The sequence below is a fragment of the Nanorana parkeri genome, unplaced genomic scaffold (genome assembly GCF_000935625.1).
Source record: "Nanorana parkeri isolate BGI_ZX_2015 unplaced genomic scaffold, ASM93562v1 scaffold2078, whole genome shotgun sequence".
Classification (NCBI taxonomy): Eukaryota; Metazoa; Chordata; class Amphibia; order Anura; family Dicroglossidae; genus Nanorana; species Nanorana parkeri.
This window is the reverse complement of record NW_017308346.1, coordinates 70555-86934: the sequence shown is the minus strand read 5'-3', so window position 1 is coordinate 86934 and position 16380 is coordinate 70555. Positions and strand designations below refer to the sequence as shown.

The window sequence follows — 16380 nt, the reverse complement described above, 5'->3', positions numbered from 1 at the left end:
GAGGTTTACTAAAAATAGATTTAAAAATAAAGCCGAATCAAGCAAGAACTAACAAACATTGATCACTGCAAACCCAACTGCCGATCATATCCTTGCTTGATACACAACACCATCTAGTGGCTGAAGTTGATATTTGCACCGCTAAAGAAGCAAGGGATGCCAGGTTTCATCTATTTTACTGGAGCAGTTGAACATAGTAACCAATCAGCTTCTATCGTCAGCTTGTTTAGTGAGCTTTGAAAATGAAAGCTACAAATCGATTGGTTGCCATGCACAGCTGCTCCAGTCTTAAATTCTCTTCTAAGCGTTTTCACACAGAGAGGTTTGTCATTTCTATAAAACTGCAGTAGAACTCATCTTTTACACGTTTTCACATCTTCCAAAGGCTTTTCCTTCCATAGATATAACTGTAATAATGTCGGGTGATGTCACTCACACATTGCAACTCTGATTCCCGGCACCCTGGCGGTGCCAAGAGCACCTTACCTTGTTTACGTCACAGCTTTCTCCGGCAAGGAACTCTGCTCTCTCTTTCCTTCCTGAACCCATTGCTAGTCACATAGGGCAAGGAAACTCCTCTAGTGTTGGCCAACTGCCATAGGGATCAGTTGTGATGAAGATAATTACATCAAAGCATCCTGGAAACTTGTAAGGCAAAGTGAGGCTTGGCACACTTTTGTCTGCACATGCACACGAATTTCTGATGCCACGCAGTGAGGGTGGCAGTAGGGTTATGGGAGGAAAACACTAGACATCATGAAAGATTGCGCCAGCTTCAGCAGTAGTGGGAGATAAAGAGGACTTACAGGGTTTAATTCCACTTTATGGGCGTTTAGATATAAAACAGTACTTCCAGGGGTTCTTCAAGGACTAATGCGTGTCATATTAAAGGCTATATATTTTACAGCTCATATAGAACACTTTGTGCATGACTGGCATGAAACATCACCAAAGCAATCAGTCCCCACTGTTGCAATTTTTCTCTCCCCACATAAAGCGTAATTCCCCTTTCAGTGGCTTTAGTACCCTCCGTGATCAACCTTCACAAGTCAATCACCTAACTGTCCCTGTTCCACCAAGTCTTTGCTGTGCAGCCTGCATAGTACCACACAGCCACTTCTTTAAAAATAACACTATCAAATGTCATGTATAACATTTACTGTGCTACATGTTTTCTCTTCAAACCCCACAGTTTCACAATTTGTGGGCAGTTTGTTTATACCAAGTGTCAGAATTCATTAAAAACGAAAACCAGCAAGACAATTCATCTGATACATTGGGACTCACTAATACCAACACATGGAAGCTTATAAAAAAATTTTCTCACATTATTCACAGAACATACACCCAGGATTCACATTTTTCCATTTGAATCCAATTAGATAAATATATTGCAAAAGAACAACTTGTGTGTTCATAGACAGCTTTACAATCTCATGCCTTGTGCAGCACCTCTCTCTGTTACATCCTCCTCCTCTTTAGGGCCTGTGTGGATGGGCTTTGAGCTTGTGTTGGTAATATCAGATTGACATCAGTTTAATTTGCTTCTGAGATCATTCAGAATCCACTGACAGGTTCATCTGACCTGCATTTGACTTGCTTAAAGCAGGTTTAACATTCCCATAGGCTTGTATGGGAATGCAATACCACCTGTCAGCACAGGCCCCTTATTGTTACCCTGAATGTACACACACAAGCACACACTCACAGAACACTGGCCCCCTATTCAGAGCAGACAGACGATAAAGTCACAGAACACAGCCAGAGTGTGTACTTTCTGTCCCAGATCTGTAACTGATGGAAAAAGTGGAGGCATTAGGGGTCTAATAAAGAGAACCTGTCACCACAGTGAAAAATAAATAAGTTAGAATAGGACACCCTTTTGTTAGTTTTCATACCACAATACCACTCCTTCATTCCTATGTCTTACATACCCGTTTGTGCATTGTGTACGCCACTGTAGTTTTTTCTACCCACCAACTCTCCTAAACCTTGGGGCATTGTCATACCCAGTGTCAACTGGTTAAAATATTCACCATTGGGTCCTGCTTCTCTGTCCCTCCGTATGGAGTATGAACTTTCTTCCCCACATCCAAATCCTGCCGCCTTCACCTTCGTAACATCTCAAAAATATGCCCCTTCCTCACCAATGAAACCACAAAACTACTCATACACTCCCTTGTTATCTCTCGTCTTGACTATTGCAACTCCCTCCTCATTGGCCTTCCATTACACAGGCTATCCCCCCTTCAGTCTATCATGAATGCAGCCGCCAGACTCATTCACCTTACCAACCGCTCAGTGTCTGCATCCCCCCTCTGTCAATCCCTGCACTGGCTTCCACTCGCCCAAAGGATAAAATTCAAAATATTAACAATCAGTTACAAAGCCATTAACAACTCCGCCCCCGGCTATATCTCCAACCTTGTCTCAAAGTATCACCCTAACCCTCGGCTCATCCCAACACCTCCTGCTTTCCAGCTCCCTTGTCAACTCCTCCCATGCTCGCCTCCAGGACTTCTCTAGAGTCTCTCCCATCCTCTGGAATTCTTTACCCCAACCCGTCCGTCCGTCACCCACCTTGACTGCCTTTAGGCGATCCCTAAAGACTCAGATAGGGGAAGCCTATCCCCGCTCAACCATCACGTTCTCAAACAATTCATCCCCACACAGCTCCCTCCTCATGTATCACTTCCCCCTCCCTTTTAGATCGTAAGCCCTCAGGGGCAGGGCACCCCTTACCATCTTGTCTTGAATTGTATTGTAATGTCTTCCCTATATTGTAAAGTGCTGCGCAAACTGTTGGCGCTATATAAATCCTGAATAATAATAATAATAATAATAATAATGCTCCACTTGGTTATTACATGTGAACACATATAGCATACTCCCTGAGTGCCACACTGGCACATTTCTCCAGCCTAACTGCCAGGTTTCCAAGAACAGCCACAACAGTGCAGGTGAAGAAGGGAGGCTAAGCCATCGCAAACAGGGTATAACATTTGGCCATATGAGAGCCTTAAGGTTACAGCCTTCAGTAAAAGAAGGTGCAGAATCACATGAAACACTCCAGATAACCTCAGCATGCCTAAAACTCAAGGACAGGCCACAGCCACTTTGTTACTGGGGCCCGACTTTCCACATAATTTCCTACGATGTCCATTCAAAGTCCCTCACTGGCCTCTAAGGCAGAGACATTCTTCTATCCTGATATGGTGTAGCAGGCATGACAGGACAGAATGTGTAACAAACCTCAGTGTGTGATCCCCTGACCAACCACAAGCCTCAGTGTGTGATCCCCTGACCAATCACAAGCCTCAGTGTGTGATCCCCTGACCAATCACAAGCCTCAGTGTGTGATCCCCTGACCAATCACAAGCCTCAGTGTGTGATCCCCTGACCAATCACAAGCCTCAGTGTGTGATCCCCTGACCAATCACAAGCCTCAGTGTGTGATCCCCTGACCAATCACAAGCCTCAGTGTGTGATCCCCTGACCAATCACAAGCCTCAGTGTGTGATCCCCTGACCAATCACAAGCCTCAGTGTGTGATCCCCTGACCAATCACAAGCCTCAGTGTGTGATCCCCTGACCAATCACAAGCCTCAGTGTGTGATCCCCTGACCAATCACAAGCCTCAGTGTGTGATCCCCTGACCAATCACAAGCCTCAGTGTGTGATCCCCTGACCAATCACAAGCCTCAGTGTGTGATCCCCTGACCAATCACAAGCCTCAGTGTGTGATCCCCTGACCAATCACAAGCCTCAGTGTGTGATCCCCTGACCAATCACAAGCCTCAGTGTGTGATCCCCTGACCAATCACAAGCCTCAGTGTGTGATCCCCTGACCAATCACAAGCCTCAGTGTGTGATCCCCTGACCAATCACAAGCCTCAGTGTGTGATCCCCTGACCAATCACAAGCCTCAGTGTGTGATCCCCTGACCAATCACAAGCCTCAGTGTGTGATCCCCTGACCAATCACAAGCCTCAGTGTGTGATCCCCTGACCAATCACAAGCCTCAGTGTGTGATCCCCTGACCAATCACAAGCCTCAGTGTGTGATCCCCTGACCAATCACAAGCCTCAGTGTGTGATCCCCTGACCAATCACAAGCCTCAGTGTGTGATCCCCTGACCAATCACAAGCCTCAGTGTGTGATCCCCTGACCAATCACAAGCCTCAGTGTGTGATCCCCTGACCAATCACAAGCCTCAGTGTGTGATCCCCTGACCAATCACAAGCCTCAGTGTGTGATCCCCTGACCAATCACAAGCCTCAGTGTGTGATCCCCTGACCAATCACAAGCCTCAGTGTGTGATCCCCTGACCAATCACAAGCCTCAGTGTGTGATCCCCTGACCAATCACAAGCCTCAGTGTGTGATCCCCTGACCAATCACAAGCCTCAGTGTGTGATCCCCTGACCAATCACAAGCCTCAGTGTGTGATCCCCTGACCAATCACAAGCCTCAGTGTGTGATCCCCTGACCAATCAAAAGTAAAGACTAGTTCATATGCGTGTCCTGTATTCCCATGATATAGGCAATGTATGGACTTTATGTATTCTCACTGAATATTGATTGTAATACCTTTACTTTTTTTAATTACTTTTAATTTGGATGAAATTTGTAACAATTAAAACTTTTGTCAAGTTTTTATTGCTGTCTGTGTCCCCACTGGCAATGTTTCCCTCTACTGGTCTTGATGATGGTCTCCTGTACAGAAAGTGGTGAGAAACCCAAAATATTTCAGTTCTCACAGAAACAGGAGGTGAGGGGACATTTACTAATGAGGACTAAGAGGGGGGCATCCCCTCACATCCTCCTCTTTCTCCACTTTCTGCTCTGTCTCTGGGACTGAAGGGAAATCTCCCCAACAAGACACCATCAGCAAATAATCCTTTTTACTATTACTTATCCTGCCCAAACTGAAAACATTTGGGTTACATTACACTTACAGTGACACTAAACGTAGGAGTTATAGCTTAAAAATACATTCAAGTGACTTAACAATTGGTGTATTATTGGTGTATCACTCAGCTGTAGATCATCAAATCCTCTCTGAATTGGTGCTGACACTGTCCTTCCTTCTGGAGGGTGGCTACTTTTGTTCCCCATGGTCCCTGTGTGTGTTGTAAAGTAGCCAGGGATTCAAGCTCAGTCCTGGATGGACTACAATCTCAGCTGTAGTTCTCTAGTTTGTTTTGAGATTGTAGCCCATCACAGGAGTGAACTTGGAGCAGTGTCTACTTTACAACACACACGGGGACCATTGGGAACAAAAGAAGCCACCATTTTTAAGATTTAACTCCTGAGTTCAGCGTCACTTTAACATCTCTCCAACCAGAAATGGAATGAACCGTCACATGGGGGGACGCTTCATTATATGTACAACAAAGCAGAGCACCCGGCTCCTCTCACACATCGCACTAGACAATGAGACGGTAAATGACATACTCACTTGTCCTCGTTATCAGACATGCCGCCTCTGTTCACTCCGATTCTCTCCCTCTCGGATCTCACACAACTTGTGAACCGGAAAGACCATGCACACTAAGGCCGGAAAAGGAATTGCGTAACATCCACCTGGAGCCGGAAACGGAAATACAGCGAAAACCACCGCTTACTCTGCGTCCCGCCCACCTACAACCTCTGATCCCGCCTTCGTCTTGTTTCTATGGGAACAGAAAACATCTGTCTGAGCGGGTCTAATAGCGAGCGCTTACTGCGTATAATTGGGTGTAATACAGGTACGAGCGGACGAGGTCACATTCAGCCCGATATGTAATATTTGTACACATTCCAATTGTCGCTCAATACCATTAGTGACTTTATAGCACTAGAAATACTTAGAAAATGATGAAGTTGGTGTCCTTGTAGCTTTATAGGCATGACTGGAATAGTCAGAGAGGTCATACAATTTCGGGGTCCCATAGCATCAGCTTAATGGGGCCTTCAACACTTTCCCTAAAGTACCTTTTACATTGCAGTCCCTTTTAAAGCTGAATTTCATTGACATTTAGTGTGTTGTGTGTGCGTTGTATGCTAAAGGGGCACTAAATTCCATGAAAGGGAAGCATAGTTTTTCTAAGACCATAGCAGGCCTGGTTATTGGTAAGAGACCACTGTGGTCCTCTCTAAAATCAACGGAGGAGTGCCCTCTTCATTGGTAATGATTTGAAATGTCCCCCCAGACATTATATTGGAGAAGGTCCCCTTTTCTCCATCCAAGTTCCCATTCTTTGACCACTTGATTGGCCGGGCTCCGGTGACGCAACTACCGCATATGCACACAGGAGTTACTTTGCCTCGCATCCCAAGCGTGTGTACTGAGCTGTGCATGTGTACTCAGTGTACAGGAGCAAAAATTGCAGAAAGGCAGCAAAAAGATTTTATGACTGAAGAGACCTAAAGTAGCATTAAACTGGTCTTTTTTTTTGTGGCATCTATCTACTGCTAGTATGCAGTACATGTATGTCCCAACATGTAAAACAAATACCAACTAACTTACCTGTGTCAGCGCCTCTTGCTCCCGGCTGAAGAAGTCCTGGCTCCTTAGTGGTGCGAAGGAGGAAGTGTGGGTGGGCGCTTGCGCAGTCCAGATTGAATGGGGGAAGCCAGGAGCGCGTGCTGGACAGACACCGTGTGACATGAGGAGTCTGTGCTGGATCAGAGACTGGCACCAGCGCTGGAGGGAGTGTGGAAAAGGAGTGGAAGGAAGAAGCTGTTCAGATCAAGAGGCATCACGTAAGGTAAGTCCTTAAAGCAACATTGGGGGAATAACTGCCTTTAATGTCACTTTAAGCTGGGTATACACAGTTCTATCTTTTTTCCTTCAACCTGCGGGCTGAAAGAAGAAAGTAGAACAGATATCTTAATCAATGCTTACAATCGTTGATCGAGGAATCTCCCTTTGTTTCTACTGTATTCTGTCAGAATACCCTAACACAGTTTGCTGCTGATTGGCTGCTATCTCTGTTCGGCTGAGAATTTTCTGACCTTTTCCATCAATCAGCTGATCGAGGGATGCTGGGCAGATGGGTGCTGACAGCGGCACCACTGTACGAATTGTGGCCCGGCTGCATGTATAGCCTACTTTACACAGTCTCTTCTGTCATAAAAAGCCTGCTGATCATCATTTATTGTTTATGTTACGCTTTAAAAACCAAATATGTTGCCACGCATGTTCATGTGTTGTAAAAAAGTTTCAATTTTCTAACGTATATTTATTACAGGTATTTATATAGCGCGACAATGTACACAGCACTTTACATGCTGCACATTGACATCAGTCCCTCAAGGAGCTTACAATCTAGGGTCCCCATCTCACATGCATACATACAGGACCAATTTAGACAAGAGCCAATTAACCTATCAGCATGTCTTTGGCATGTGGGAGGAAACCCACACACATGGAGAACATGCAAACTCCTTACATATAGTGTCCTGACTGGCATATGAACTGGGGACCCCAGTACTGCAAGGCAGAAGTGCTAACCACTACGCCACTGTGCTACTATTTTATTCAAGTCATAGCTGGGGATTTTATCAGCAATGTGTATTATCCACAGGCACTTCCTTTCCTAATGGCATTGTCACCCTTTTACTGTGCTCCAGAGTTGACCTAAAGGCAGCCATGCCAGCAGAATGTACCTTGGTGTGTTCTACTAAAGTCATCACAGTAGCTTTGAAGGCCACAGATGTCCACAGAAACTTCATACAAAGAGTATACAAGGTGAACATAGTGCAGGGAGTGAAACTGTTAGCAAGGCTAGGGGAAAATGTCAGTCCTGTTTTACTCAAAACTGAGTGTTCTTGTGTGTAAGACATTCGTTTGGCTTTAATGTCATTATAGTGAATACATAACTGCATTAGCTAGTGTTTTGTTTTTTTAATTCTGGCCACCCACACCACCCCCCTCCCCAAGGCCCTGAACTCTTGTCACATGGAGTGAATGAAGAAGAGTTTGCCAAACCCTGTGTAAGTTAAACCTTACCCAGAAATGTTGTAGGGGTTTAGTACTGAATGAGTGTGTGAGGTAGGGTCAGAAATGTTATGGTGGTCCCTCTTCCATAGAGGACTCCACTGACAATCTTTTCTTTCTTGTATTGATCATTCTACTTCAAGGGGATACGAGGAGAAGATGGCGACTCACTGCAGAGCCATCTGGCTGAACCTCTACCTGCTGCTCCTCCCTCCCCCTGCCCCACCCCCTTCCCATAATACCCCTGCTACCCCTTTCTAGTCTCCTACTTTTCGTTTTTGTCTCACCAGGATGTCCCACAGTTGTCTTGGACATCCTCAAATGAACACAATATTTCGCTATTTGCATTGCCCTATCTAGCAATTGTTAATAAACTGGGGAGGGGAGGAGATGGAGAAATAAAAGTGAAAGGAGCTTCTCCCTTCTCCCATCCCTCCCCGAATAGAGATTTGAGACGGATCCCGAGCCCTAGATACCGACACATCATACCAACAGGGTATCCTCCTGTAGCACTATAGACCTACGGTGACCCTGCACTGCTTGGGAGCCTTGTTACAATACACTGACCCCACCGCATGTCGGTGGGCCTCAGTGACTCTCGAATACTCATGATGCTACTTGGGCCCTTTGGTTATTGTTACTGTTTATGTTTTTGTTAGTGTCTGAATAGCTGCTTGCAAAAGCAACAATACTGTATATGGCCCTTTATTCGTCCTACGCAGGTGCTGCATTCCACGTCTGGGGTCGAGACATGATGGGCCATACTATTGCTATCTGCCTTACAATGTTAGATGCTTGTCTTTTATTCATTATATGATTGACCAGCACCTGTAACTCAGCTGATCTTCTATTGTATCGCCTGTTGTTATAATTGAAAATTGAAATAAAACTTTATTGGAAACAAAAATAAAAGAAATGTTATGGTGTCTGCTGCTAAACTGTTACTTTGCCTAGTACTAGCAGTATATTAGTATGGACAAAGTACAGAGTACACAAGATCCAACATGTTGCTTGAGAATTAAACAACTGATATATATTTACTTTCTTCTGATTTTTGCAGCATCGCTATGTCAAGGCAGGATGGAAATGTCCAGGTGCCGCTGGGTACCGGATTCTGGAACAGTGCAAAACCAGCTCAGTACAGCAAAGAAACCCAGAACCTGCTGAAAGGTGATGTTACGTATGTAGAAAATGATTGTCAGTATCATTGTGGCTGGAAGTAAACCTCATTCTCACAGTAGTACCACTTACATTCTCTTTAACGTGAGCATTGGGAAGCACACGAGGTAACTGTAAAGGATTGTTAAACTCCATGGAAGTGTGTGATCATCAGCATTATTTTTCACTACATGTGTTACCTGGCTTTTTTTTAACCTCGTTCTTCTTGGCGATAAAAGGTGTTGATTGCGTTACTTGAAACTAGCAAAAGTGTGCCAGTTCCAGAACTGGCAATACTAAAGAAGTGCTGTAGTGTGCAGTAGGCACAGGAGAGAAGTGCAAAGGGTATGACAGCAAGCAGTATGTGTAGGAGAGAAGTATGGAGGGTATGACTAGTGCAGAGGGCATGAAAGCAGCTAGTATGTAAAGGGAAGAGGTAAGGAGGCTATAACAGAGGGTAGTATGTGCAGGGTAGAAGTGAAGGCAGTATGCGCATAAAAAGAACATGGAGGGTATAACAGCTGGCAGTATGTTCTGGGGAGGAATGCATAGCATATGAGAGAGGGCAGTTTGTTTAGTGAGTGCAAAGCGCTTGTGAGCAGACAGTATGTGCAGGTATAAAAGTGCATAAGGTAGGAAAGTGGCCTGTATGTACAGGTGAGGAATGTGGTGGGCATGAGAGTGGGCAGTATGTGATTGGGAGACAGGCTGTATGTGCAGAGAACTGCAGGATGGTGGAGGTATGTGCAGGTAAGAAGTGTAAAGGGTATCATGGTGGGCAGTAAGTGCAGGAAAGAAGTACAAAGGGTATAAAAGCAGACAGTATGTGCAGGGGAGGAGTGCAGTGTATGATAGTTGGCAGTATTTGCAGGGATGGAGTGCAGGGAGTATGACGGCTAGCAGTATATGTATGTGAGGATTGCAGAGGGTATTACAGTGGGCAGTATGTGCAGGGAAAGAGTGCAGCAGGTGTGATGGCAAGGGTAGGACAGCAGAGAATATGTGCAGTAGAGAAGTGTGAAGGGTATGATGGCTTGAGTATGTTAGCAGGCAGTATGTTCAGGGGAGGAGTGTGGCGGTTATGGTGGCTGACAGTATGTGCATAAGAGTTCTGCAGAGGTATTACAACAGGCAAATGTGCAGGAGAGAGGTTCAGATGGAATTATGGTGTGCAGTATTTGCAGGGGGTATGATGGTGGGCAGTTCGTGCAAGAGATGAGTATGGGGGGGGATGATGATGGAAGGTATGTGAGGAGAGGAGTGTATGAAAGTGGGGAGCATGTGGAAAGGAGGAGTGCTGAAGGTATGAAAGTGAGGTGTCAACCCGCAGATGCTGCAGTGCCGTCCGTCCGTTTTTTTACTACGGGCGGACGGCAAGAGGTTAAAACACAATCAAAAGTATTTAAAAAAAAAAATATTTGGGTAGTTAAATATTACAACTATGGGCACAGAAACATTTTATTTAACTATACTCCTAAATAACCAAAAAGGATATAAATGCACTTTGTATGCACCAAATGCCTTTGCAAACCCAGTTATTCAGGTGTAAACGTAGCAGTGGCATCATCACTGTGCTGTACATTTCCTGTGGAGAGAGGCGAGCTGTGGGAGGGGCCCCGGCAGGCCCACCCAATACAGGCTCCTTGCAGAAGATGACAAGAGGGGTGGATACAAGACCAGTCACCTTGCACAGGGAGAAAGAGCAGCAGTGAGTTGTTGTTATTACAGGAAGCTACTGAAGCATGCTTGATTACTGCACAGATCTGGAAGAAAAACATAAAGCAAATGAGATTCAAGTAAGAATACACATGCCTCTTGTCTGTAGACATTTGTTTATGCTGAAGTTCAGCTTTAAAAATAAATAGTTCATATTTGCATATCCAGCCAGCAGATGGCGCTCTAAGATCCTTTACACCAGGGGCGCCCACTATTTTTCGTCTGGAGATCTACTTTTCAAATGACGAGCTCATTGAGATCTACCAACAAAAAAACACCTGCATTCAGGGGCGGGAGGGGGCGTGGCGGTGCATTGAAGTCAATGGCACCGCAGCCAGGCTCCGCAGGCAGGCCCCTCGCCCACAGTGCGATCGCCTGCATTAGTGCCTGTGTTCCAGTCCAGTGCGATCCGCAAAAATGCTGCGAGCACTATTTTTGCAGATCGCACTGGACCGGAATGCAGGGACTAATGTGCCTGCGTTCCGAGTGCGGGCGATCGCACTGTGGGCGATGCCATTGACTTCAATACAGCTCCACACCCCCTCCCGCACCTGAACGCAGGGAGTCGGCCGGCTTACATTCCAGTGCGCCCTACATGTCCCGGCGTCCTGTCCTCCCGTGGTGCTCGTGTGGCCGACGTTGCACATGGGGTGTCCTGCACCTTTCCATCTGCAGCGTCTGACACATTCAGCCGGCAGCCGCACGAGCACCACGGGAGCATAGCCGTAGCCAGCTCCTTTTGCGCCTTATTTTATTTTCATTATTTTTTTTTTAATTTTCGCAATTTTTTTTTTTTTAACTCTTGGGGGGGCTTCGGGGAAATATTAGGGGTCTAAAAAGCCCCCTGATATTTCCCTTTTAAAATAGAAAAAGAAATTGAGGACACATAGCCCTCAATCTTTTTTTCTGCAGCCTCTATTCTAAATGAATGTAAAGCACAGAGGCTTCCCATTCATTCAGAAAATATTTACTATCAAGCAGTTTCTGAATGGGGAGGAGCCTCTGTACAGAGTGCTTCTCCCCATTCAGAAACTCATGAATGAACGGGACGTGATGTAAATCACATCCTGTTCATTCATTTATAACTGGGGACACATAGTACTATGTGTCCCCAGTTATTTACAAACACCGGAGTGATCAGCCGATCGCTCCAGTGTTTGTCCTGCACAGAGGATTGGTACATACTAGTGACATGTACCGATCCTCTGCCGCTCGGCCACGCACAAATGGGCTCAGCTTCTCCTCTGCATCCCCCTGCTCTCCCGGGCAGAGGCAGCGGGGGATCCGACGAGAAGTGAAAGAGCACTTCAGCCGCGGGTGGGTGTCGGAGCCGCTGTGACAGAACGGACGAGCAGTGAGGGGAGAGAGAGGCGCCGGCTGTCAGATCCTGGCCGAGCGTCTCTCTCTCTCCTCACCGCTCTGCATTAGTTCTGTGACAGCGGCTCCGCCCTCCCCCGCCGCCAATTCCTTCACTTCTTCTCGGATCCCCGCTAGGGAGAGCAGCGGGGATCCAGAGAAGCGGCGGGAGGAGAGGACATGGCTATCTACCAGTGATCGCTAAGCGATCACTGGTAGATCGCGATCGACCTTGTGGGCACCCCTGCTTTACACGTTGATTTGTTTTCTCTGTTGAAAAAAGCCTGTTTACAGAGCTCAGTAGCTAAACATCAAATTCACACTCAGTACTTGTATGTGCAAAGCCTCTCGGTAGCATTTGAGATGCTGAGCTTGTGTGGCCATTATATGATATCAGGGACTGCACATTAGCTCTCTATACCTACTAAGTAAACTGCCATTTCTAATGAATCTGTAACATTGCCATCTGTATTTTATAAGCAAATACATGTTTCTGCGGGTCAGTGGTTTTCGGCGCTGGAATCTCTCTTTCATATGTTAGTATGGAGCAGAAACTATGGTACGTGTTGAGTCTGCTGATTGGAAACTTTCAGGAAATGACTGGTCCTGATTTTTAACTACCTTCCTATTCTGGAAAATACTAAACAAAAGGAAATGTTGTATACATTTAGGTGATGACTAGTGATGTGTGGGGGCTTGGTGCAAAGTTTGACCAAGCCACTGCAAAACCTTCACTGACAACCCCCCCCCAAAGCCCAGTTATGGCAGGGGCATTCCCTGCCCATTGTGATATGTAGGTGGGGGAGAAGGGTGGGGGAATGCCCCGGCTGCAACTGATTGGGGGAAGGGCTGTAGTTGACAGTTTTGTGTGGGCTTGCAAGCCCCTTCACATTACTATTGGTGACAGACAAATTTGCTACAAAGTCTCTGCTTCTTCATTAGCTGTACTGCATGAAGTTTGCACTTTATTGTATCTTCTCACAATGCACCTCTATAGTTCTGCTGACTTTTTTTGTTTATTTTTTTTTGCAGTGATGATGCAGGAGTCCAGGCTGACAAACTTCCAGCAGCGTCAGATAAAAGAGCGTTTACAGAGTAAGAGTTCTTTAAATTTGCACTGCATTTCTAGTTAGGATTATATTTATACAGACGTGAATGTGACATTCACCAAACATTATCTGCATTTGTATCTTCCTCGTGTTTGTGTTTTAAATGACAGCTGCATTATTCACCTGCAGTGAATGCTCGGTGAGTGTCACATTCACTGCTTTAGAAATACACACGGTAAATTGACATTGCATGGATTACTCTCTCAGCAACAACAAAGTCTAAGCACCAGTTCAGACTGTTGCAGTGCAGTACTGAACCCATGTGACTGGCAGAATTTTGTGTGTTAATGTGCCTTGTGATAAAGTCAATGCCCCAGAAGTTCTACCTGCAAAAGAAGAGAGCAAATACCTCTCCTGCTGGCCGCACTGTCAAATGAAATCGATACTTCCGGGAATGTCAGTCTCCTTGGTTGTTAGGCTCCATTCACACATTAGCGGTTTTCTGCGGAAACGCTAAACATACAAAAACTATGCATTCCAATGTACATTGTTCAGACCATAGCGGCGTCCATGCGGTACGAAAGCGCTAGTCCTGCAAAATAGTCCAAGCGCCATTTTTTTGGACTGATTCTGCGCGTATGTAAAAAGTTGCACGTTTTCGTGCCGCGTGATTTTCCACGCGCAAATGCAAACGTCATATGTGAATGGAGCCTTAGACACATCAAAGAAAAAAAATGCTACACTTCTGTGGCAAATGATGTGTGTGGCCACATCGTGCCGAACAGTGGGTGTACCTGAAGAGGCATTGTGAGCCTGTTTGTGTGCACACATAAACTACCTCAGTAGTATGTAATGTAAAGAGTTCATAGGTCAGGAGTAAAAATTTACATTTATATGTGCATGTATATTTATAGTGGATGGTTCAGGAGTATACATCATACAGAGAGTCAGTCAGTAACAAAAACCTTACCAGATCTCAAATGCAGAGCAGGACCTGGCACCTAGTGGGAAGAAGTCCTTCAAGGCTTCCCCTCAGCTTTGTGCCATGTGATATGTACCCCTCGGCTGTAGGGAGCACTAATGTCTCCTACAGCGTGTACCCACTCTCCAACTACTTATTTAACATGTCCACAGTCTCTGACCATCTCCTGTATTGGGTCCTCAGGCTTTGACGTTCTCCTGTTCAGATCCTCAGTCTGTGCAATGAGAGGGTCTGTCTGGTCCTAGTTCGTTGTGTATCCAATCAGGCAGGTCCTTGGAGTACCTGGTAGTTGGTAGAGCTAAGGGAGCTTGTACAGTCAGGCTGTAACGTGTATAGTTAACTGAAGGAGTACAGATTATAGGTCATGGAGAAGATTAAGAGTTAAGGGCCCATTTTAGAGGTTAGGTGAAGTGTTAAGGTTTAAGGTGGGGGAGCATTAAGAGTTAAGGTAAGGGGGACGCAGAGAGGAACCTTAGGATTTTTACTTAGAACAAATGTATCAGTATGTCTGTGATCCTACTATGTAATTATTTGCGCTTGCTATGTAACTATTGGCTAAAATTCCTTTTTAGCGCGCGCACACACACAACATAGGTTGAACCTGATGCACCTTGTCTTTATTCAACCTTACCTACTATGTAACTATTTGCTAAAATATGTAATTTTTGCAGCATCTTACTTTGTGACAGTTATTTTGTGATATGATCTGTGGTGCTTCCTGTTTCTTAGTAAGAAATACTTTATGTTTCAATAGCAAGCTAAACTCACTTTATATCTGCCAAATCATCTTCATATTTCATTTTTAATAGCTGGGGATACGCTGCCAGTACTATGTCATCCCAGCTCCAGCATTGCCCAACATAAACCTCGAGCCTCTGAATCTATGCCAAAGAAAAAAAACATTGCAAATGCCAGATCGGTCTTACGTCCTGCAGAGAAATGCCAAGCAGGGGATGCTTACAGCAGAGAGAAATTCCAACCCCGACCAACCCGTAAGTACCGATATACACAAAGTTTTCTATTATCTGGAGTATTTTATATCTGCTTTTTTTTGCAGATGTTACATAACATTTGACCAACTGGCTGAAATGTATCATCTTTCTGACCTGGAGAAAATGGTCCTCAGTACAAATCAGCACAGTGGAGGCAGATGCAGGCATCACACACAGCACAGTGGTCACAGATGCACGCATCACACACAGCACAGTGGTCACAGATGCACGCATCACACTCAGCACAGTGGTCACAGATGCACGCATCACACACAGCACAGTGGAGGCAGATGCACGCATCACACACAGCACAGTGGTCACAGATGCACGCATCACACTCAGCACAGTGGTCACAGATGCAGGCATCACACTCAGCACAGTGGTCACAGATGCAGGCATCACACTCAGCACAGTGGACACAGACACAGAAGCTTTCACTTATTCCACCTCATACCTGCTCAGTTTCGCTTACTGTCCTTAGGAGAATGGATGTCTCTTTCCTTTCTTCTATATTTTGCTTGAATCGGAAGGCTTTTCTACTATCCACAGCTACTGGTAGATTCAGGCCTGATAATGGAAATCCTGGATATATCTTTAATTAGCCAACCAGCACCCATTCTCCCAGTTAAGTATAGTGGTGCTTTCTCTGCCACGGACGGTCCTGCAATCGGCAGTGACAACCCATCTATGTCCCAGTTAACACAGGACTCTGCTTTCAGGTCAGGCCAGTACATCTGGGGACTCCATGCTGAGTTTTGAGATCAGAGCACTTTTTCCGGACCCCATCTCTGAAGACTCACTTTTCTGAGAGGCTAATGGAGCTCTTTGGCTATTTTGAGATAATAAAAGCAGCATTTACATTTTCTGCTGCCTTCTCCTTCAGCCAGATCCTTGATGACACATTATAAACACACAACTTTCTTCCCTTCTTGTTGTTTCTCCTCCTCTGGAAGCCTGCATTTAGGACATACAAGGTCCTTGCAGGAGTCCCTTCTTTCCCTAGAGGAGGATATCCCACCAGCTGTATTCCAGCCAACTGCTGTCCCAACAGAATGAAACGGTTTTCTTTCTAATCAGGTCTGTACTTTCCAATTTAAAATGATAGGTCTCCAAACTCTCCACCATTCCAACATTTGGCCCTTAG

At 45.5% G+C, this 16380-nt stretch overlaps 2 protein-coding genes across 2 annotated transcripts in view; one reads left to right on the top strand and one right to left on the bottom strand.

Moving 5' to 3' along the window:
- POLR2F (RNA polymerase II subunit F) overlaps window positions 1–5569 on the bottom strand; it is a 14624-nt gene extending 9055 nt beyond the window's left edge. Inside the window, exon 1 of the mRNA XM_018572580.1 lies at window positions 5461–5569. Coding sequence (XP_018428082.1) covers window positions 5461–5480 — 20 coding nt within the window. The 5' untranslated portion in view covers window positions 5481–5569. The remainder of the gene's footprint in view (window positions 1–5460) is intronic.
- Window positions 5570–5650: 81 nt separating this feature from the next.
- The window catches only part of CUNH22orf23 (chromosome unknown C22orf23 homolog), a 14779-nt gene continuing 4049 nt past the window's right edge, over window positions 5651–16380 (top strand). The window contains exons 1-4 of the mRNA XM_018572579.1: window positions 5651–5749; window positions 9044–9153; window positions 13246–13308; window positions 15054–15236. Coding sequence (XP_018428081.1) covers window positions 9051–9153; window positions 13246–13308; window positions 15054–15236 — 349 coding nt within the window. The 5' untranslated portion in view covers window positions 5651–5749; window positions 9044–9050. The remainder of the gene's footprint in view (window positions 5750–9043; window positions 9154–13245; window positions 13309–15053; window positions 15237–16380) is intronic.